General features: G+C 53.4%; 5 protein-coding genes across 5 annotated transcripts; 2 read left to right on the top strand and 3 right to left on the bottom strand.

Annotated features, from left to right (window-relative positions):
* Positions 1-4: 4 nt before the first annotated feature.
* Positions 5-3,330, top strand: LOC144739203 (propionyl-CoA carboxylase alpha chain, mitochondrial-like; the record flags this gene model as incomplete). The annotated part of the gene is given in 10 exon segments (XM_078622176.1): positions 5-22; positions 122-166; positions 168-197; positions 300-382; positions 802-882; positions 948-993; positions 995-1,105; positions 1,107-1,169; positions 1,476-1,574; positions 3,241-3,330. Coding segments are annotated over 10 exon segments (666 nt in total), but the record flags the coding sequence as incomplete, so codon positions are not given.
* A 294-nt stretch (positions 3,331-3,624) lies between these two features.
* LOC144739207 (lymphoid-specific helicase-like) lies at positions 3,625-9,256 on the top strand. Its single transcript, XM_078622181.1, is given in 29 exon segments — positions 3,625-3,632; positions 3,844-3,944; positions 4,017-4,129; positions 4,191-4,313; positions 5,071-5,113; positions 5,286-5,347; positions 5,426-5,464; positions 5,618-5,842; positions 5,990-6,172; positions 6,238-6,300; positions 6,302-6,382; positions 6,473-6,669; positions 6,879-6,972; positions 7,114-7,276; positions 7,365-7,454; positions 7,457-7,508; positions 7,581-7,692; positions 7,694-7,726; positions 7,913-7,996; positions 8,124-8,243; positions 8,310-8,426; positions 8,507-8,545; positions 8,547-8,579; positions 8,581-8,625; positions 8,627-8,669; positions 8,746-8,785; positions 8,787-8,837; positions 8,917-8,993; positions 9,171-9,256. Coding segments are annotated over 29 exon segments (2,517 nt in total).
* Positions 9,257-9,629: 373 nt separating this feature from the next.
* Positions 9,630-11,505, bottom strand: LOC144739208 (galactose mutarotase-like). Its single transcript, XM_078622182.1, is given in 14 exon segments — positions 9,630-9,707; positions 9,821-9,970; positions 9,972-9,996; positions 10,132-10,199; positions 10,201-10,269; positions 10,271-10,284; positions 10,382-10,463; positions 10,564-10,656; positions 10,738-10,851; positions 10,935-10,955; positions 10,958-11,076; positions 11,293-11,341; positions 11,343-11,393; positions 11,395-11,505. Coding segments are annotated over 14 exon segments (1,044 nt in total).
* Positions 11,506-15,798: 4,293 nt separating this feature from the next.
* LOC144739206 (ras-related protein ORAB-1-like) lies at positions 15,799-17,880 on the bottom strand. Its single transcript, XM_078622180.1, is given in 8 exon segments — positions 15,799-15,965; positions 15,968-15,998; positions 16,066-16,212; positions 16,522-16,617; positions 17,144-17,164; positions 17,166-17,240; positions 17,310-17,382; positions 17,867-17,880. Coding segments are annotated over 8 exon segments (624 nt in total).
* An 826-nt stretch (positions 17,881-18,706) lies between these two features.
* On the bottom strand, positions 18,707-20,439 carry LOC144739205 (cyclin-dependent kinase 1). Its single transcript, XM_078622179.1, has 6 exons — positions 20,339-20,439; positions 20,138-20,261; positions 19,801-19,971; positions 19,572-19,735; positions 19,285-19,426; positions 18,707-18,778 (listed from the first exon to the last, which is right to left on the bottom strand). Exons 1-6 carry the CDS (start codon positions 20,437-20,439, stop codon positions 18,707-18,709), a joined length of 774 nt encoding a protein of 257 aa, XP_078478305.1.
* Between the last annotated feature and the right edge of the window lie 2,061 nt (positions 20,440-22,500).

The raw sequence follows: 22,500 nt of genomic DNA on the forward strand, positions 1-22,500 counted from the left end.
CGAGAGCCGCGTCTACGCTGAGGTGAGTTCCGCTTACTGCTGCTCATGACGTCCACCCGAGGAGCCGCAGCGCCGGCTGGACGTGATGAAATCAACCTCTGAAAGGTGTTTGTTCCCTCAGGACCCCTACAAGTCCTTTGGTCTTCCCTCCATTGGACGCCTGTCTCATGTACCAGGAGCCACTGAATCTGGCCAATGTGAGTGTGTGGTGTGTGTGTGTGTGTGTGTGCGCGCGCACGCGCCAGCGTCCTCTCCTGCAGTTTGTCGTCTGAATGTTCCGTGATGATTTTGTGCGTCAGGTCCGTGTTGACAGCGGCATCCAGGAGGGAAGTGACATCAGCATCTACTACGACCCCATGATCTCCAAGGTCAGTGACATCCAGTGTTCTTCTAGCGTTCTTCAGGGGGTTCCAGCTGCCTTCTTCCAGCAGAGATGCTGGAGGCCGTCCTACTGGAGGCTGTGGTTCCTTCTGGAGGAAATGAAGGAGAACTGTTGACACGCGTCACTTTTCCTGGTGTGGCTTCATGAAGGTGAACTGATAGGACATGTGATCGTGGAGATGGAGGATGAGTCCTGTGAGTGAATGAATTCACTCATTCAGTAAAACATCAAACAGTCACCACTCGGTTCAGAATGAAGAGACTCACAGTTACTTCCCTGCGGACCTCGTGCCTCTCCTAAGATGGCCGTCTGGCAGACGCGTCACAGCCCCGTACATAGACGGTGACTCGTCTGTTTGTGTCCGGTCTGAGGTTAGTGAGTCAGCAGATTTAGCAACCGTCACCGATGTGTGTTTGCAGCTGGTGACGTTACGGATCGTCCCGCGAAGAGGCACTCGCCAGGATGGAGGACGCTCTGGACAGCTACGTCATCAGAGGTACGTGAACGTCTCACACACACTCCTGCTTTGTGTTTGTGCATTAAAATGTGTGTGTGTGTGATCCAGGAGTGGGCCCACAAACATTCCACTCCTCAGAGAAATAATCACACACCCCCCGCTTCATCTCTGGCGACATCAGCCACCAACTTCCTTGCCGGAGGTTTATCCTGATGGGTTTCAAAGGTCATCAGCTGACGGACGCTGGTCGCAGGGAGCTGGTGGCGGGTGGCGGCGGCGCTGCATGTCCAGCGCTCAGCTGCGTTCCCAGAAGGAGCTGGGTCACGAGAGGTGAGGGGCGGGGCCTCCGTCTGTGTGTCGTCTGGTGATCACATGATCAGATCCAACACGTGGAGGGAGGGGACAATTGTATCTGACAGGAAGTTGGACAGCCAGAAGACGTGTGTGTGTGTGTGTGTGTGTGTCAGGTTGTCGTCCTCTCCTGTGGACTGTCGCCGCTGGGAGCTGAGTGTGGAGCTGGGGGTGGGACACCACGTTACCACGGTTTCAAAGTCAGAAAGTGGTTTTACTGTGAGTGTTGAAGTTTGCGTCCACAACCTACGCACACACACTATCTGAGCCCGTGTGTGTGTACAGGTGGAGGTGGACGGGGGGCAGGTGGACGTCAGCGGCCAGTGGAATCTGGCCTCTGCGTTGCTGCCACTCAGCATCAACGGGGCACACAGGACGTTACAGGTAACGCTGACTCAGCTGCTGCACGTCTTCACCCGTACAGTTCGCATGTGCTTATGATGTGTGTGTGTGTGTGTGTGTGTGTGTTTGTTTTCAGTGTGTGTCCAGAGACGCTGCCGGTTGGGTCGTTCTTCAGTACCAGGGCACGTCGGTAAGCTCCGCTTCTGTGTGCAGTGACATCACACAGGTGTTTGCTGCTCAGGATGAGTCCACAGATGACGACGTCAACACAAACTGTGTGTGTGGTGTGTGTGGTGTGTGTGTAGTTCAAGCTTCGTGTCCTGTCAACGTTGGCTGCCAGGTTGAATTCCTACATGCCAGAGAAAGTTCCAGAAGACACTAGCCAGCATCCTGCGTTCACCGATGCCAGGCACCGTGGTCGCTGTGTCTGTGAAACCTGGAGATCAGGTAACACACACACACACACACACACACCACACGTTCAGTGGAACAGACCAACAGAAGTCAGCTGTCACATAAGGTGTTGCTATTGCTGTGTGTACTGTGTGTTTTCAGACTCTGGTGTGTGTGTGTACTGCGTTTTCAGAGTGTGTGTGTACTGTGTCCACAGGTGGCAGAGGGTCAGGAGATATGTGTGATTGAGGCGATGAAGATGCAGAACAGCATGACGGCTGTCAGACAGGCAAAGGTCAGAGGGTCACAGCTGTTCTTCACCAGTGACAAACTGGTTTGTATCAGAAACAATAAATGGACCAATGATGTCCATTTTCACTTCTGTGTGTGTGTGTGTGTGTGTGTGTGTGTGTGTTCCAGGTGAAGCGTGTCCACTGCTCTCCAGGTGAGACGGTTGGAGAAGGAGACCTGCTCATAGAACTGGAATAAAACTGATTCATCCCCAGCAGAACGTGCTGTTACTTCTTCTTCTTCTCCTGTCACCACACCTCCTGTTTGTTTGTTTGTTTGTTTGTTTTCAGTACAGATGAGTACTAGTATGGTTCCATCAAAGACAGAATAAAGATGACCGTCTGTGACTGAATGTTTCCACTTTTGCTTCTTGAAAAACATCGCATGACAACTAGAAAATCCCTCGTAGATCTCAGACCTCCTCCAATCAGCTGATTCCACCAACATCATCAAGACATCATGACCTCTGACCTCTAGTTTTTCTTTTTTATGTCAATAGTAACACCCTGGGTGGGCTCCAACCCCCGACCTTTGTGTTAACAGACAGACCCACTAACCACTGGTCCACAGAGACAGTCCACTGCTGCTGTTGTGGAGTTCTAGACAGAGGAAGACTCCTTCAACAGATTCCTGGATCCAGAAGGTTCTAGAACATCATTTGGTCCTGGTCCATCAGCAGCACTGATGTTACTGAACATTTCACTCACACACGTTCACAACTGTTGGACTGACAGTCCTGACAGACAGACAGACAGACAGACAGAAACCCCTCGTGGAGGTCATAAATACACGGCTCTGCACTGGCGGGAAACATGTCGTTGGTTAGCCCCCCCCGGGGGAGTTCTGACGTCACGTCAGAACTCTGGAGAATCTTTAGTTCTTTGGGAACAACTGACAAACTCCGGTCCAGAGAGTTCCACATGTTATTCACAGGTTCTTCACGTGTTCGTCACATGTTCCTCTGACACAGACCGACAAAGGAGGAAACCCTCGACCCCCACCCCCCCGTCATGGACTCGTCCAGACTGGCGCGAAAGAGAAGCGTGGCCCCGCCCACTTCGTCAGTCGTCGGCAGCTTGTCTCGAGGAACCTTCTCCGTCTTGGGGCGCCGTGAGGCCGGTGAGCGGGACGTACTGCCCAAGTATCGGCAGCTCTCAAGCCGGTCACGTGACTGGGGCGGGCCGAAGCGGTCGGTGCTTCACACACGTCATCGGTGACGTGCCTTAGCGCTTTGAAGCGGTGGTTGAAGGGAACGGACCGAACCGGAGCCTCGTGTGTCGCGCTGCTGGAGCGTGAGTCCGTTTGTTTCCGTTGGAGATTCGACATGAAGCGACGAGCAAGACGGACTGCTCCTCCGCCCCTCCCTTCCTCCTCCTCCTCCTCCTCCTCCTCTTCACTCCAAGTCACAATGAACGGGTGAGAAAGTTTGTTGTGGAACAATGAGACGTTCGTTTCCTGTCCAACATGTCCTCCGCTGTGGACACCGGAAGTTCTCTCTCTCTCTCTCTCTCTCTCTCTCCTCTCACAACACACACACACACACACACACACAGACACACACACACACACACACACACACACACACACACACACACACACAGTGGTTTCATGTGTGTTTGTCTTCCAGCCTGAAAGAAGAAGAAGTAGAAGACGACAGCCGCAGTGTTTCTCCTCTGTGTCCCAAAGCTGACGAGTCTGAAGAACCTCTGGGGACCTCGATGGAGACAGGTCAGAGACACCCCCTCACTCCCACAGACACACACAGTCAAACGTAAAACACAGGTGTGTGTGTGCGTGCAGAGAGCAGCGCGACATCTCTGTCCTCTCACATCATGATCACGAAGGAAATGGAGGAGGAGGAGCAGCAGCTGCAGGACAAGGGAGAAAAGAACGAGAGGGAGATGATGGAGAAGGTTGGTGAGGAGCCGTCGGTCGTCAGCATCGACCCGTCGTCATGTAACGTTTCCTCGTCAGGCCCGACAGGTTCTGCAGAGAGACTCGCATGAGATGAGGTTCAGACGCCTGCAGCATCTTCTGCAGAAGAGCAACATCTACGCCAAGTTCCTGCTCACCAAGATGGAGCAGCAGCAGAACGAGGTACAGTTACAGCTGTTACACTTGGAACACCTGCTGCTGTAACGCCTGTAGTAACGCCTGCTGCTGTAACGCCTGTAGTAACACCTGCTGCTGTAACGCCTACTGCTGTAACGCCTGTAGTAACGCCTGCTGCTGTAACGCCTGTAGTAACACCTGCTGCTGTAACGCCTGTAGTAACACCTGCTGCTGTAACGCCTGTAGTAACACCTGCTGCTGTAACGCCTGTAGTAACACCTGCTGCTGTAACGCCTGTAGTAACACCTGCTGCTGTAACGCCTGTAGTAACACCTGCTGCTGTAACACCTGCTGCTGTAACGCCTGTAGTAACACCTGCTGCTGTAACACCTGCTGCTGTAACGCCTGTAGTAACACCTGCTGCTGTAACGCCTGTAGTAACACCTGCTGCTGTAACGCCTGTAGTAACACCTGCTGCTGTAACGCCTGCTGCTGTAACGCCTGCTGCTGTAACGCCTGTAGTAACACCTGCTGCTGTAACGCCTGCTGCTGTAACGCCTGTAGTAACACCTGCTGCTGTAACGCCTGCTGCTGTAACGCCTGCTGCTGTAACGCCTGCTGCTGTAACGCCTGTAGAAACGCCTGCTGCTGTAACGCCTGTAGTAACGCCTGCTGCTGTAACGCCTGTAGTAACGCCTGCTGCTGTAACGCCTGCTGCTGTAACACCTGCTGCTGTAACGCCTGTAGTAACACCTGCTGCTTACTCAGTCGTCCATGCTAACATGTCTGTGTGTTTTCTCAGGAGAAACTCAAGAAGGAAAAAACCAAAAAAGACAACGACCAAGGTGTGTGCGTGTGCGTGCGTGTGCGCGTGCATGCGAGCTGCTGGACCACTCAAAGCTGTGTGTGTGTTTCAGACTGCGGCTCCTGTGGCCCCTGACAGAGGTAAGTGAAGCGGTGTGAGTGAAGCTGGTTTCAGTGTGAATGTGTTTGTGAACGAGTGAATGTCTGCCGCAGCAGACGGGAGGAAGAGGAAGAGGGGCGAAGACTTCAGGATCGCAGACGTCATGACCAAAGAAGTATGTTGTCCCCCCAACCCCCCCGGCCATCTGCCGCCGCGTTTCAGACGCTTTTAACTTCTCCTGCTTCTTCTGCAGGAGATCATGTCCCAGAGCAAGAAGGTCCGAGTGGAGGAGGTAGTGTGTGTGTGTGTGTGTGTGTGTGTGTGTGTGTGTGTGTGTGTGTGTGTGTTGTGTGTGTGTGCGTGTGCGTGTGCGTGTGCGTGTGTGTGTGTGTGTGTGTGTGCGTGCGCGTGTGTGTGTGTGATCTGTCCCTCTGACACGTTTCAGGGTGATTTAGTCCAGAAGAAACTAGCAGTGGAGGACATAGAGAAGATGAGTGATTCCAACCAGGACATCAAGAACCGTCTGACGGAGACGGTTCGAGACAACACCAAACGTCTGTTCCACCCGGACCGGACGGTGGACGGACAGCTGGTGCCCGCGCAGCAGCCGCTGCTCTTCACGGGGGGGGTGATGAGGTGGTACCAGATCGAGGGCATCGAGTGGCTGCGGGTGGGTTCAGTGTGTGTGTGTGTGTGTGTGTGTGTGTGTGTGTGTGTGTGTGTGTGTGTGTGTGTGTGTGTGTGTGTGTGTGTGTGTGTGTGTGTGTGTGTGTGTGTGTGTGTGCACGCCCCCGCTGAGCGCTCCGTTTGCTGACAGATGTTGTGGGAGAACGGCATCAACGGGATCCTGGCGGATGAGATGGGTCTGGGGAAGACCATCCAGTGCATCGCTCACATCGCCATGATGATCGAGAAGAAGGTGACGGGTCCGTTCCTGGTGGTGGCGCCGCTGTCCACGCTGCCCAACTGGGTCAGTGAGTTCAGGAGGTTCACGCCGCAGGTGAGACTCGCCGTCGCCGACCTTTCCTGCCACAGAGCGATGACACGTGTTGGAACGTTTGTCAGGTGTCGCTGCTGCTGTACCACGGCGCGCAGACGGAACGCCTGAAGCTGCTGAAGCAGATGAAACCGAGCTCAGGGGACGCTCAACATGTTCCCCGTGGTCGTCACCTCCTTCGAGATCGCCATGATCGACAGGAAGTACCTGCAGGTAGCTACACCCCCCTGGGACGTCCTCTGACGGACACCGACACACGCCAATGACTCTGTGTGTGTGTGTGTGTGTGTGTGTGTGTTCCAGCGCTGCCAGTGGAAGTATCTGATCGTGGATGAAGGTCACAGGATCAAGAACCTGAACTGTCGGTTGGTGCGTGAGCTGAAGCTGCTTCCGACCGACAACAAGCTGCTGCTGACGGGGACGCCGCTGCAGAACAACCTGGCCGAGCTGTGGTCACTGCTCAACTTCCTGCTGCCCGAGGTGTTCGACGACCTCAAGAGGTGTGTGTGTGTGTGTGTGTGTGTGTGTGTGTGTGTGTGTGTGTGTGTGTGTGTGTGTGTGTGTGTGTGTGTGTGTGTGTGTGTGTGTGTGTGTGTGTGTGTGTGTGTGTGTGTGTGTGTGTGTGTGTGTGTGTGTGTGTGTGTGTAGGGGGGGGTGGTAGCGGTGTCAGCTGTCTGCAGTCAGATGTGTGTTCCTCACACGTTCTCAGCTTTGAGATGTGGTTTGACGTGGATTCACTGGGCGAGGTGGAGAGTGTGGTGGCAGCCGAACGGGAGCAGAACATCCTGAGCATGTTGCACCAGGTAAGAACCGACCATCAGAACCTGACCCCGGGCCGACGCGTCCCCCGACCCCCCCCCGGGCTGACGCGTCCCCCGACCCCCCCCCCCCCCCCGGGCCGACGCGTCCCCCAACCCTCGACCGACGCGTCCCCTGTGCCTCAGATCCTGACGCCGTTCCTGCTGCGGCGGCTGAAGTGCGACGTGACGCTGGAGGTTCCTCCGAAGAAGGAGATCATCGTTTACGCGCCGCTGGCGCCCAAACAGGAAGTCTTCTACACGGCCGTGGTCAACAGGACCATCGCCAAGATGCTGGGCCCAGCAGAAGGTGACGTGTGTCCACCTGTCGTCTACGTGTCGCGTCTCTCACCCGCGTGTCCTGCACAGACGCTGAGGGAGACGCTTTGTGTCCTCAGGCGGACGAACCCCGTGGCGCTGACGTCCAGCGGGCCGACCGAAGCGCCGCATGCGCAGGCTGGTGGACTACAGGGAGACGGACGACGCCGCCGCCACGACCTGGACAAGTATCTGGAGCGGGTCCGACAGGAGCAGGAGACCAGGTGAGGACGGAGCAGTGTCCTCGTCCTCCAGCTGTCCGTCCTGCGTCTCAGTCCCTCCGTCCTCTCGTCCAGCCCCCGTCCCGCCCTGGACGTCCAGGTCCCTGTGGACGCTCAGATCAACCTGAAGCTGCAGAACATCCTGATGCTGCTGAAGCGCTGCTGTAACCACCCGTACCTGGTCGAGTAACCCGCTGGACCCGGCGACGCAGGAGTTCAAGGTAGGGACACGTCAACGGGTCCCACAGTCCGTCCACTAAAGAGACGCAGGAAACACCGGTCTCAGTGAAGCTGCTGTGTGTTTTCTTCAGAACCAGTGAGGTTCTGCGTGTACCGGTACCCGTCTCAGCAGGTACATGAATACTACAAATACAACAAATGCTGTTTCCTCGTGTCCTTCATGTCAGATCGATGAGCAGCTGGTGCAGAGCTCCGGAAAGTTCCTCATCCTGGACCAACTGCTGCCAGAACTGAAGAAAAGAGGACATAAGGTACTCATGAGTACTACAGGTACTACAGGTAGGACAGGTAGGACATGTCCTACCTTGCGTCCTCGGGGCTGTCTCTGCTGCTCCTCTGAGGACGGTTCTTTCAGCAGCTCCCTGTCTCCTGGTCCAGGTTCTGATCTTCAGTCAGATGACGTCCATCCTGGACCTTCTCGTGGACTTCTGCTTCCTGCGTGGGTTCCAGTACAGCCGTCTGGACGGGGCCATGTCGTACTCGGACCGCGAGGAGAACGTGAGTGGCTGAGGCGTGGCGATGTTCTCCTCACACTCCAACCCTGAATCTCTGCGTCTTCCCCAGATGTCCAAGTTCTCCACAGACCCAGAGGTCTTCCTGTTCCTGCTGAGCACCCGCGCAGGAGGACTGGGCATCAACCTGACGGCCGCCGACACGGTCATCATCTTCGACAGCGACTGGGTGAGATCATCTGGGTGAGACGCGCTGGCGAGAAACCGGCGAGGAGCTCACGTCCAACAAAACGTCCGTTGTCCTCTCAGAACCCTCAGGCCGACCTGCAGGCTCAGACCGCTGCCCACCCGCATCGGACAGACCAAACCGGTGGTCGTCTACCCGCCTGGTCACCGCCAACACCATCGACCAGAAGATCCTGGAGAGGAGCCACGGCCAAGAGGAAGCTGGAGCAGATGGTCATTCACAAGAGTGAGAGCGCCTCCTGCCGCCGGAGACGCGTCGCCACGTCTCCGCTGTCCATCACCTGCTCTCCTGGTCTCCACAGATAAGTTCAAAGGAAACCGAGCCGAGCTGAGCCACAGTAAAAATGGACCTGGAGGAGCTGGTGGAGCTTCTCAAAGCCAGATGCACCGAGAAGTAAGAAGCTCCAGCACCTCCGACAGATGTTTTAGTGCCACAGCTTCAGGCCCCAACTCAGTGAGCGTGTGTTCCTCAGGGAGGTGAAGGTGTCCAAAGGGAAGGTGCTCAGCAACAAGGACCTGCAGTTCCTGGTGGATCGCACCAACCTCATGGGTGAGCGACCAGTCCGAACATCTGAGGCAGCTCAGGTTCCTCAGGGGGTTCACAGCAGATTGTGCTCCTGGATTGTCAGTGAAGAACGAATGTGTCTGTCAGGGAACATGAGCAGTTCCACGTGGAGATGTTTGTGGTCCGTCTGCGCGAGTCTGAGGAAACGGGTGGTTCTTTCAGAGGCAGACGCCGGGACCAGCAGGGGGGAGAAGGTGGGCGTCTTCAGAGTGATGGACACGAAAGAGGCGGAGATCAAGCTGACCTGAGGAGAGTCCCGTTCCTCGGCGGAGGACCTGCGTTCTTCTGGTGTCGTCTCCTGACATGTGGAGCTGCTGATCGTCTCCGTGTCAGTTCTTTCTGCTCGTTTGTCTTTTAACTTTTCGTTCGTTAGTTCATTGAATTCAAATAAACTCGTCTGAGAACAGCTGTTCACATCGACCTTTGACCTCTGTCCCTCATTGCCCCCCCACCCCCCAGTGGTTCCACATGTTGTGACCTCTGACCTCTGATTAGTAAGAGTCATACGCAGGTGTCTTGATTGGATCAGTCGTTTTTATTTCAGGAGGAACCAGAGGACCAAACGTGATCCATCAGAGGAATCAGCTGATGGATCAGCTGACTGATGGGCGACATCGTGGCTCAGACCGCCGTGAACGCCAGTCGCGTCACTTGTCGGTATTTGTCTCCAGGACGCAGCAGACAGTCAGGAAACGAAGCCTGGAGACACAAACTTTGATTAGAAACATCAGAGTAGAAACCAGACGTTCTCAGAAAGAAGCTGCCACCAGACGTGACCTTTGACCTTTGTCATCAGTCAGAGCCGTCGTCACCTGATTGACGGCGTCGGGCCAGTTCTGAGTCTCCAGACAGAAGGAGCAGTGTTTCCTGTACGAAGCCCCGCCCTTTCCTGTCAGTGACCCGTCCAGGGCGTTGGCTGTGTAGAACTGGACTCCTGGTTGGCTGGTCGACACCTCCAGGACCCCGCCCACTGGCTGGGTGACACACTCTGGGTCCAATCAGGAGACAGAACAGTTGGATGAGAGCGCTGAAGGTGGCGGCAGGGTGTGTGTCTGTGTGTGTGTGTGTGTGTGTGTGTGTGTGTGTGTGTGTGTGTGTGTGTGTGTGTGTGTGTGTGTGTCACCTGGCAGCCAGCCGTTCCCTCCAGGGGTCTCCAGGTGACGACAGACAGAAGTTGTGGTCGAAGCCCTCCACCTGGAACCTCCGTCAGCCGAGGACCAATCACAACAGGCTGCCTGAGGTCAAAGGGCGTGCCGTCGACGCGGCCGGATCTCTCCTGCGAAGCGTAACGGACGGGCTGGTTTACAGAGGTCGTAGGTCAAACCGGCAACCACCGTGTGTCTGTGTGTGAGCATCAGGGCAGGTGAGTCTACCAGTCGGGATGGAGGCGTCGTCCACCGGCAGGTAGGACGCAGCGCTGATGGACACCTCATGGTCATAGATGTCTGCTGCAGCCTGCACGCACACACACACGCACACACACACACACACACACACACAGAGCTGGGACGGGTCCGTTGTGTGACTGCAGTCGGTGCTCCTCAGGTGTCCTTACCTGTCCCGCCAGGTTGAAGTAGGAGTGATTGGTCAGATTGATGGGCGTCGTCTTTGAAGACTCTGCTTCGTATTCAACGGTCAGCGTTTCCCCCTGACACATCACACTGTTGTCATGGAAACTGACACACCCCACTCACACTCGTTGGCAGCTGATCCTTGTTGGCTCTCGTACCTGCAGACGGTACGTGACAGACACCTGAACCCGCCCAGGAAAGCCCTGGTCTCCCTCCTCACTGGTCAGACTCAACTGCACGCCGACGTCCACCTGGTCAGCGCGCCAGATGGCCTGCACGCACGCACGCACGCACGCACACACACACGGTATGTACCACCCGACTAACGGAGAACGTGTGTGTCCGGGGGCGTCACCTTGTTGAAGCCCCGCCCCCCCCGCCCCCGTGCAGCACGTGCTCTCCGTTGTTGACGAGCAGCTGGTGAACGCGTCCGTCCACGGTGAAACGTCCTCCGGAGATTCTGTTGGCCACCCGACCCACCACGGCCCCCAGGTACCCGACGGTCCGACACGTAACCTGCAGCGCAGCAGGGCCTCACTCATTCATTTATTCACTCCCTCACTCATTCAATCACACTGACTCATTCTCTCACTCGTTCCCTCATTCACTTGCTCCCTCACTCATTCATTCATTCACTCCCTCATTCATGCCTGCACTCATCTCTTCACTAACTCATTCAGTCACTCATTTATCCACGCATTCACTCGTTCACCTCGGATTGCAGTGATGCTCCTAACCCTCGGGCTGGTCGAAGCCCAGCACCCACGTCGTCCCTGCGCCCCATGCGGTCGCAGCAGCTGATGCTCCTGATGACGGGCGCCCAGCGTGAGGAGCTCCACCGTCACCCGGGGCGACCGGAGGGTCCACATGTCCACGGCGCCCAGGCTGCATGGCCCCGCCCACCGCTCACAGCTCACCTCGGTCATCTGACGCAACAGGTCACATGATCATTCACACATCACAGGAAGCTGCTGTCGCCATGACAACCACATAGGTCACTGCACCTGAAGAGTGTTAGTCAAGTGTTCTTTGGTGAATACTACTGATACCAGTAGTACTGGTACTGCAACTACTGCTGCTACTACTACTTCTACTACTACTACTACTACAATTGCTACTTCTTCTATTACTACTACTACTACTGTTGCTACTTCTACTACTGCTACTACTACTACTACTGTTGCTACTTCTACTACTAGTACTACTACTACTGCTACTTCTACTTTTACTAGTACTAATACTGCTACTTCTACTACTACTCACATTTGCTACTTCTTCTACTACTACTACTAATACTGCTACTACTACTACTACTACTACTACTTACACTTCTACTCCTACTACTACTTCCTGTATTAACGTCTCGTGTCTCCTGATCCAATCACTGATCGATCACACAAACACGATGTTGGATCACGTGCCTTCGACACACGAGACTGGCCGTGAGTGCGCGGATAAGAATGTTCGATCCGTGTCTCACCTGAGCACCGAGTCACCAAAGGACCGAGTCACCACACTCGTTTACCGGAGTAGGTCGGTTGTGATGACGTGAACACACTGATGGATCACACTCCCTCAACGCAGACTGACAGGCGCGTGGCAGCGCGTGGCGTTTGCGTCCGTCAGTGATATTTGACGGTGACGTTTGCGTCCGTCAGTGATATTTGACGGTGACGTTTGCGTCCGGCTCGTTGATGTTTCTGTCGGTTCACCCGCTGGTTTACCCTCCCTCCGCACATGATGCGTTCACGGTACCGGTGAGGTGGGTTTTATTACCGTAAGTGCGTCTGAGTTTGCTTTATCCTTTTTCTCTCAATACATGTTTTCAAACGTCAAAAACCAGCAGCAGAATCGTCCGTATGAAGACGTCACAATATTTAAAATCGGGAATTTTACATGATTTACGTGAACGCAGCACTGCGGAGGCAGCCGGAAGAACAATGGATAGAACATGGAACCGAACATGGAGCAGAACATGGAGCAGAACGTCCCAACGTCCGGTAAGAACATTTCTCTCCGTTTGTTCTTTGATTCACTGAAGTTCTTCACCGGTTGGACTTCCGCCCAACAAACAGTCTGCAACTTTGGACTTCCGGGTTTGTACATACAGACAACAACCTGCTTTCACTGCACGAACACACACACACACACACACACACATATATTACAGTAGTGTGTCATTACTGCTGCTGTGTTACACACACACAGGAAACGGGCCGGTGGAAGAACGTCAGACACGTGGTCCAGCAGGAAGTACGTGATGAGAACTCCTCTGTTCTCTGGAGAACACAACAGAGAACGTCAACACACTGACACAGGTAAAGTGTGTGTGTGTGTGTCTCCACCTCAGCCCCCCCACCACCAAACACACACACAGACACACACAGACAGGAGGAATGTCACAGGACAGAGAGCCGATCTGATGAATTCTTCACTCTTCCAGGTGGAACCTGAAGGTCTCAGCAGGTCTGAAGTTCCTCACTCGGCCGTCACGCTGACTCCTGACGACGCTGCTGTCTGTGTCTCTGGTCTGAGTCTGTCCCACTGTGTCCACGAAGTCCAGAGAAGCCGTCCTCTGAGGACCCGGCTGACCCCTGCCGTCCCGTGTCCGACCTCCACGCCGCTGCCGAGTCTCCTCGGGAGGAGGATGGAGAGCAGACCGACTGGAAGCTCGTCGGACCTATCAAAGGGACACGTCTCATCTCCCTGTCGGTCAAAGTTCAGGGCCCGTGTGACCCCACGGACGTGGACGCCGTTCACAGACAGACGGGACGTGTCCTGGGACCCAAAACGAGGAGTACGAGGCCCTGCTGGACTTCACGTACCCCCTCAGACCAGAGGAGGCCGACGAGTGGGACGAGTTCCACGTTCTGTCCCACCAGAACCTGCAGGACTCTGGGATCCATGTGGACCTCCTGAGCTCCGGCAGACTGTCCGAGTCCGATCTGTGTCTGAGCAGCGTCTGTCCCTCTGAGAGACGGCCGGTCCCTCACACGTCCCACCGGTCTGGTGACGTTTGGACGGGATGGGAAGCCTCACAGAGGACTCGGCTCCTTCGTCCGCTCCACCAGCGTCCTGCGTTTCCAGGACGACGCAGAGGACAGCGAGTTCTGGTCTCTGCCCACCCGCCTGGACGAGCTGCACGTCCTGTCCCAGCAGGTTGGTCCTGTGTTGGTCATGTGACTCGTCCCGTGACCTGTCCTGACCTTTGTCTGTTCCCGTGTGCCATCCTCTGCTCGTTGTGTTCAGGTGAGCCAGGTGGTGGCGCTGCTGAGTCGACCCATGTCCCACAGTCTGGAGTGTGTGGAGGCCAGGGGGAGCGCCGCCAACTCCCCCCCCCTCCCCCCCCCTCCCCGTCCTCCGTCTCCTCTCCTGTGGAGGAGTCCAGGGACACGTCAGCTGGGACCCATTCATCAGGAGGCGTGTTCAGCGCGGCGTCATCATGTGACATCACGTGTGCATCAGAGGGGCGGAGCTCTGAGGTTGGAGTACGATTGCAGGAGGGGGAGGGGCAGATGTGTGACCAGACTCTCTTTGACAGTGGGGGGAGGAGCCAGGAGCAGATCTCTTCCCTGATGCATTTTGTACATGGTGTGTGTGTGTGTGTGTGTGTGTGTGTGTCACTTTTAATATTTCAACGTGTGTTTTCAGAACTTCTCCTCTCACCTGGAGCTGCTTATCCAATGGCTACAGAGTGATTCAGAGGCTCCGCCCACCGGTGACGTGGACGGTTTGAGGTCGTTGCTGGTTAAGTAGCAGGTATGTGACTCACATGACGCACACACATACAACACACACTTGAACCATGCGGCACGTGAGCATGTGGAGTCTGGTTCTGCAGTGATCAGCTGATCTGTTCCCAGAGACGTCGGAGCTCCTCCGGTGCCCTGCAGGCTGGACGGCTGCTGCCCAGGTGAGACGCCGCCTGGGGGTCCTCAGGGGTGTGAGACATCAGAGGATGTCCTCACGCTGCAGTTGATGGAGAGGCAAATGAACATTCTGGGAGCATTTGTTCTCCGTCAGCCACTGTGAGGTAGCAGACGGTCCTCGGCAACGGAAAGGACCCTTGGGACGATGAAAATTACCAAACAAACGAGAGGAAGAAGAAGAGATGGATGAAACGGACCAACGCCGTCTAAAGTTTGGACCGTTTCCAGTTGAAACTTCTTGTCAGAATGTCTCCATCTGGTCCTAGTGGATAGTGGACATAGCATGTGTCCACATGAACAGAAGTCTGTGAGGGACGTGAAGACACGATCATGTTTTTATTGTATTAATCAAGAGTGTTGCAGCTTTAAATCTGAATTTACTCATTATCTGCCACTTATTCAAGTTGTTAGCTCATTGTAGGGACACATGAAAGACAGACAACCGTTCACACACACGAGAGTGACCATCTCACCTGAGCATGCTTTGTTTTTGGAGGAAGTCAGAGTACCTGGAGAGAACCCACACAGAGAGCATGCGAACCCCACATAGAAAGATCCCAGGCCAGGAAGCGAACCAAGGACCCTCTTGCTATGGGGCAGCGGTGCTAACCACCACACCATTGTGTTACCTGAACTGAGCTGTGTTAGAATAAAAATGGAAACATGTTCTTGGAGTCGGTTTCACTCCACAGTCCAATCACATCAACCAATCAACTCTCATCTGAATATTGTTCTGATGTAACTGAAGCGCATTGAATCTAAAAACACTCAGTGATGACGGCAACTTTACAGTCACTGTATTTATTTATTCAAAGTGTTAATGGGTCCACTGGGACCAGGGAAGGTCCAGTGTGTGTGTGTGTGTGTGTGTATACAGTCATCTGTACATTACACACAAACACACTTTGTCTTAACTAACATTCAACAGTCGGATGAATCAGGTGACAGAACAATATTTATTTTCAGTTTATTTGTGTTCCAGCAACAATCGTACACACTCATATGCACACACACACACACACACACACACACACACAGGATGTTCATGTCATCAGATGTCAGGTTGTGAGTTGCTGCTGCAGACGGAGAGACGTGAAAAACAGCTACAAAACGCAGACAAACACCGGAGGGAAAGACAAACAAACCCCAGAAGGAGGGCAGAGGGACGGCCGCTGGGGGCGGGCTCAGAAGGCGTGAGGGGGCGGGGGGCGCTCCAGATGTGTTGTAGTGTGGCTACATTATGTACAAACAGACATCGCCAGGCGTTAACCCCGTCCTGTCCACGGGCTCTCAGCAGCAGCCTCCTGATGACGGCTTGACAGTGGTGCCGGGGGTCAGCTTCACGTTGGGCTTGTCCCCCCCACCGGCCGCGGCCCCGGGGCCCATCCTCTTTTTGATCTCAGCAGCCATGGTCATGAAGGCCTGCTCCACGTTGGTGGCGTTCTTGGCGCTGGTTCCAAGAACGGGATTCCCAGGGAATCTGCAAACTCCTGATGAACGACAAGGACACAGGAGGTGTCACACACACACACACACACACACACACACACACACAACACACGCACACCTACCTTTGCTGTTGGTGTAGTCCACCACCTTCTTTGTCGTCAGGTCACACTTGTTACCGACCAGCAGCTTGTTGACGTTCTCGCTGGCATAGCGGTCAATCTCCTGCAGCCACTGTTTGACGTTGTTGAACGACTCCTGTGAGCGCACGCACGCACACACACACACACACATAAACATGTAGATACACACACATACACACACACGGAAAGACACACACAAAAACAAAGAGACACACATACAGATGTGTGTGTGTGTGTGTGTGTGAACTTTGAGGGAAACAAGACACAAACTGGAGACACAAACAGCTGCTTCTAATCCAATATTTGGATGGAGGTGAGGTGAGGTGAGGTGAAGATTGAGGTAGAGGTGAGGTGAGGTGAGGTGAGGTGAGGTGAGGTGAGGTGTAGATGGAGGTAGAGGTGTGTCACCATCCAACCATCTCACCTGGTCGGTGACATCGTAGACCACAATGATCCCATGAGCTCCTCTGTAGTAGCTGGAGGTGATGGTCCTGAACCTCTCCTGACCTGCTGTGTCCCACTGACAGCAGAGACACACAATCAGACAAAGAGAGTGTGTGTGTGTGTGTGTGTGTGTGTGTGTGTGAGAGAAACACAAACACACAAACCATTCACTCACACAAGTGAAATATTGAAACAACTCAAACACTGAACCAGTGTGATGGTTCACACATTCATCTGCTGCTCTGAAGGAGACGCAGCACGCTTTACTCTTCCTCCTCTCCTCCTCCTTTCTCTCTTCCACCTCTCCTCCTTTCTCTCTTCTTCCTCCTCCTTTCTCTCTTCCACCTCTCCTCCTTTCTCTCTTCTTCCTCCTCCTCTTTCTCTCTTCCACCTCTCTCTCTCTTTCCTCCTCTCCTCCTTTCTCTCTTCCACCTCTCAGCTGTTGAAACGTGTGAATCTGATTTCTCAGCGACCATTCATCTTCTACCTGATCAAACACACATTCCTTCAGAACAACGTCCACCCTGAGATCACACCTGCTGAAGACGGACGTGTCAGCAGAACACACACACATACACACACACACAGATGAGGTTACTCACGATCTGCAGCTTTATGGTTTTTTCCATCAAGTTCAATGGTTCTTATTTTGAAGTCCACACCAATGGTACTGATGTAACTTTCTGTGTACGTGTCATCCTGCAGAGCAAAGCAGAGTTACACACAGAAACACACAGACACACACACACACACACACTCAGAACTTACAGCAAACCGGAGAAGAAGACAAGATTTTCCAACACCAGAGTCACCGATGAGCAGCAGCTTGAACAGATAGTCACTGAGGGAGAGAGTCAGGTTAGCGACACACACACACACACACACACACACACACACACCACACACACACACACACACACACACACTCACAGCTGGGGTGGTCAATCACGTGATCAACTCATGACTGACACCCTGGTCACATGACCTGTTGGTGACACAAGGAAACACCTAGGTCTCCTCTCCTGCTCCCCAGCTCTGATGGTGGTTGGCTCCGTTGCCTAGCAACCACCAGCCGGGTTTCTGTGTCCGGCGAAGTTCGCTCCTCCAGAACCGGGTCACGGAGCAGACTTCACCTGCCGGCTGTTAGCTCTTAGCCGTTAGCTCACCTGTCTCCTCACTGACACGGGACCAACGACTCGTTCACTCATCAGTCCGCTGAGGACCGAGGTCGGTTCCGGTCCAGCAGGTGTCCAGGTGTCAGCTGCTCACACTAAGTTAAGCTAGGCTAGCTCACCTGTGCTCGCGCCCTGGCGGTAAATACTCACTACTCAGGATTCATCGTTCCGGTGCCGGTGGCTCCTCCCGGCGGACGCTCGGTGGTCGGTGTGCGGTGAACGGCTGTCTGAGTGCAGAGAAACCGGTGCTAGCTAACCCCGAACCGGCCGCTCACTTCCTCCTGGCTACAAATCCAAAATGGCTGCAAGTCCAAACAGGAAGCACCGACATTCAGCCGCCGAGTGGGCGAGTCAGACGAACCGAGTCCTGGGCGGCTGGTTCGGACCCAGAGGACGGAGAGCTGGAGCTGGGGAGCGGAGGGAGTCCGGCGGCCTCGGTCGTTTCCGCTTCGGCTCTTCTCGGTGCGACAGCCGAGTGGTTCGGCGGCGATGACGTCATTCATGAGACGTGGCAAAGAAGAGTGCTGTCACGTGACAACCGCCACAGGATTCGCATTTCCGGTGAAACAGAAAAAAAAGCCAGTCTGAGCACATCTGGGTCCGTTATTTATCCGTTTACATCCAAACATCTGCTCGGACTTCAAGTGTTCATCACGTCAGGTGGAGGGCCCACATCAGTTCAACCACAACCTGCTCAAACAGCAAAGTCACAACAGAAAATGTGTCCACACAGATCAGACGGTTCATGTCTGCAGGTGTGAACACACGTTCACCATCCACTGACACACAGAACGTTCTGTTCAGTGAACAGGCTGCAGTGGTTGATTGGAAAGTGCAGTTTTATTTAAAATAACGATGACAGACAAACTTAAAAAGGTCTGACCATTTTCACACACAAGTATTTACAGAGGATTCTGGGTCTGAACACATCGGACGTCAGGAGCTTAGATGCTGTTGAGGCCCGCAGCCGGCAGGGTGGACTTGTCCAAGTCATCGAAGTACGGGTGTGTCATGGCCCTCACGAGCCGAGATTCTCTTCGGAGGGTTGTAGGTCAACATTTTCTACAAGAGACACAGGCGGCGTGAGTCTGGTGAAAGGATGAAAATGTTTTGACAAACTGTTCCATTCACCAGAAGAGTTTAAGATTCTAGTATGAAAACATCGGTGTCTCCTCCACCTTCCTCGGTATTGTATCAAGAATATTTGATCCAAACTGATCCACTGGAAATGACTGCACAGGCTGTTGGTCATGCTCCAGACCTGTAGATGGCACTGACATTCAACGGAAACCAACCCTGAGACCAAGTTTGAACAAAGTCTATTTGGAACCATTTGGACGATGGACAACGAGTGTTTGCACAACAATGTGTCTCCATGGTAACGTGGACTAACTTGTTTCCCCACGATGGGACCCAAACTCATCTCACCTGAAACAGTTTCACACGTACGAAGAAACGAGTGTAAACATTCCTTCTCTGCAGGAAGCGCAAGGTTACAGAGACAAAACACTCCAACCGATGTCTGGAACCATGTGACTGTCAGAAATTCATCCCGTCATCGTTCTCACCCCCAGTAGGTCCAAGCCGTTCTTATCCAGGTTCTTCACCACTGACGACAGGTTTCCTGACTTCCACTTGGGGAAGGTGTTTTTGTAGTCTGGAAGTGTCTCCACCTCCGGCCACACGTCGTTGTTCGGCGTTCCCAGAGTCCTGGAACAGCCACACAGAGACAGAATGTTTCAGACCTTTGTTCTAGAAACTTCCCAGACACCAGAGCAGAAGGTTCAACGAAACCAGCGTCATCCATTCACAGCTGTCTGTCAGGTCTAATCACAGCTGAGTCGTTCACACTCACCTGAAGATTCGGAACAGCTGGTCAATCTCTGAATCTCCGTGGAACAGCGGCTTCTTGGTGGCCAGTTCAGCAAAGATGGTCCCGGTGCTCCACACGTCCACAGGAGTAGAATAGCGGGGTGAACCCAAGAGAACCTCCGGAGCTCGGTACCAAAGTGTGACAACCTGCAAACACACAACGATTAGTCGGCGTCCCCACACGTGGACGACTGAGTGTGACGGAGCCGCACCTCGTGGGTGTACACCCGCACAGGAACCCCGAAGGCCCGAGCCAAGCCAAAGTCCGCCAGTTTGATGACACCCTTGTTGTCGATCAGGAGGTTCTGGGGCTTCAGGTCCCGGTGGAGGACTCGACGGCAATGACAAAAGTAAATACCCTCCAAGATCTGGAACAGGTAGCTCTAGGAGGACAACGAGAAGAACCACACCGAGCTGCATCATGAGATGAAACAGTAACTTTTAGCTTTGAGTCACATTTATAGTAAACAGCAATTACCTGCATGGTAATCCTGAGCAGGGGGCTGGAGAGTGTGTGTGTGTGTGTGTGTGTGTGTCACACCTGCTTACCTTGACCAACATGGGGTCCATGTACTGGCCGGAGGGGATGGAGTCCAGATACTTCTTCAGGTCCATGGAGAGGAACTCAAAGATGAGGTAGAGACGAGACTCCTGCATCAGGACGTCCAGCAGCCTGAACCAACACACACAAGAATAAATCAAGTCTGAACGTTCAGCGAGCACTGGACCCAGCGGGTGTCAGACACACACCGCACGACGTTTGGATGCTTGAGCTCCTGGAGCAGCGACACCTCTCTGACAGCGGTGCTGGGGACGCCCTCCTCCTCGCTCTCCAGGCGGATCTTCTTCATGGCCACGATCTGACCCGTGGCCTTGTGTCGGCCCTTGTACACCACACCATAGGTCCCTGAACAGCACAAACCTCTATTACACACGTCACATGTCACAGGAAGCAATGGAGGAGCATGGAGAACATGGGTGGAACATTCACAGCGTGTACAAAACTTCCACACCAACCTTCACCGATCTTCTCTATTTTCAGGGTAGTCCTCCATTGTTACCTGGTAGACAGATAGATACTTAAGTGAAGTACAATTAGTGAACTAGTGAGTGGAGCTGCAGAAGATCTTAGTTCTACACGTTGGAACACTTTCTGTGTCCTTCAGCATGTGGGAACAGTTACTATATGACTGTTTGCATGATTATACGTTAGCTGCTTAAGTTAAAGTCCAACGAGTAAGACAACGAGACAACGAGTGAGACACCGACGTGTGACACGTATTCCACCGGTTCCTGCTAACACTCGAACGTCGATTCTTGGTGAATTCTCCGTTGTTTCTGGGTTTTGGATGAACGTGTTCACTGTTGGTTCGCCTTGAGCTCACAGGTCGCTTGTTCTGCCGTAAACAGCCGCGTGACTTTTTTTTTTTTTTTTTTTAAATAGACGTTCTTCTCCAAACCGCCATTTCTCAGGCGGACTGAACCTCCGAGTGTGTGAAGTTTCGATAGAACTCACCAGACGGAATGACTTTATCTGCTGTGTCCTGTCCCCCGTCCCGACTGTCCGCCGCCGTTTGGACTCTTTTGAATTCACCACAGAACAGCAGCGATTCAAAACCGACCAATGAGCGCAAAGCGAAATTCTTCAAATCCTCCAATCAGGAAGCCAGAGGCTATCACGTGGGCTTGGCGCCAAATGACGCGCCGAGATATCCGGAACTCAAGTTTGGTCTCATTCATCAGCGCCACCTGTCGACCGGAGGTGATTGTGAGACAGCAGAACCAGCGCCATACGATTAATAATGATGATGATGGAAACATTGGACGCTGTGTGTCCCCCAGGTTTTAATTTGCCCATTTATTTTTATTCTGAAGAAAACAGTTATTGCATCAGTGTTACAATATAAAACTTCAGGAGAATGAAATAATGCTTAAAAGCAAAGTTTTCATGCAACAAGTGAACGACCAAGCATCACAGATATTCTGTTATGTCCTTAAAGATAAATACTGAATGATATAATGAATGTGTTTGTGTCAGTGTCCGTTCATCAGCCAACCACTGCAGTGGCCTGTGGATTCATACATTCATAAATCATGACTTCATTGTTTATTCATCACTGATCAGTTTCTAGTCCACGTGTGTGAGGCTGTGACAGGCTGAAGTGACTCATCTGAAGTGAAGATGAGGATGTGTTCAGTGAACGTGTCATTTGGAGGCTGTCGCCTCTGGAGCTGATGAACAGACTGAGACGGCAGACGTGGCTGGTTCCATCCTACTGTGAGCAGCTGAGGAGCAGCAGATGAACAGCACACACACACACACACACACACACACACACACACACACACACACACACACACACACACACACACACACACACACACACACACACACACACACACACACACACACACACACACACACACACACACACACACACACACACACACACACACACACACACACACACACATCCACTCTGGATGAAAATATTAAAGATCACCTACAGATGGTAACACATTTCATAAACACAAACTAACGCTCTTGTTAAGTTTCCGGTCCAAGTTTGATCAACTCACATGTTGAACTCCAATAAAAAGAGCATTTTACAGAATGAACGAGGTGAGTGAATATACATCAGTGTCTTGTCTCCATCCTTTGCAATGAACACCCAGGCCACGCCCACACAGACATGTTCAGGAGTTTGATCATTTCATCAGGTGAAGCAGCGTTTTGGAGCAAAACCTTTTGAGCGTTTACAGCCCATTTTTCCTGAAGTCACGTCATAGACCCACCTCTCCTTGCACTAGCCCCGCCCACAACAACAATGGTGTCTCGCAGTGTTGCGTTCAGAAGCTGCTTTGTATCCTCTGCCATATTTCCATCACGTGCGCCACGTCTGTTTGTGTTT

The sequence above is a fragment of the Lampetra planeri genome, unplaced genomic scaffold, assembly GCF_965212315.1.
Source record: "Lampetra planeri unplaced genomic scaffold, kcLamPlan1.2.h2 scaffold_1368, whole genome shotgun sequence".
NCBI lineage: Eukaryota > Metazoa > Chordata > Hyperoartia > Petromyzontiformes > Petromyzontidae > Lampetra > Lampetra planeri.

Coding starts and splice junctions, on each gene's coding strand:
- LOC144739205 (XM_078622179.1), bottom strand. CDS start 20,439: ATGAAGAAGATCCGCCTGGAGAGCGAGGAGGAGGGCGTCCCCAGCACC. Junction 19,427..19,571: donor CAGCTGTTCCGAATCTTCAG/GTGAGTGTGAAC, acceptor TGGCTGTTCCAG/GACTCTGGGAACGCCGAACA. Junction 18,779..19,284: donor ACGGCTTGGACCTACTGGGG/GTGAGAACGATG, acceptor TGTCTCTTGTAG/AAAATGTTGACCTACAACCC.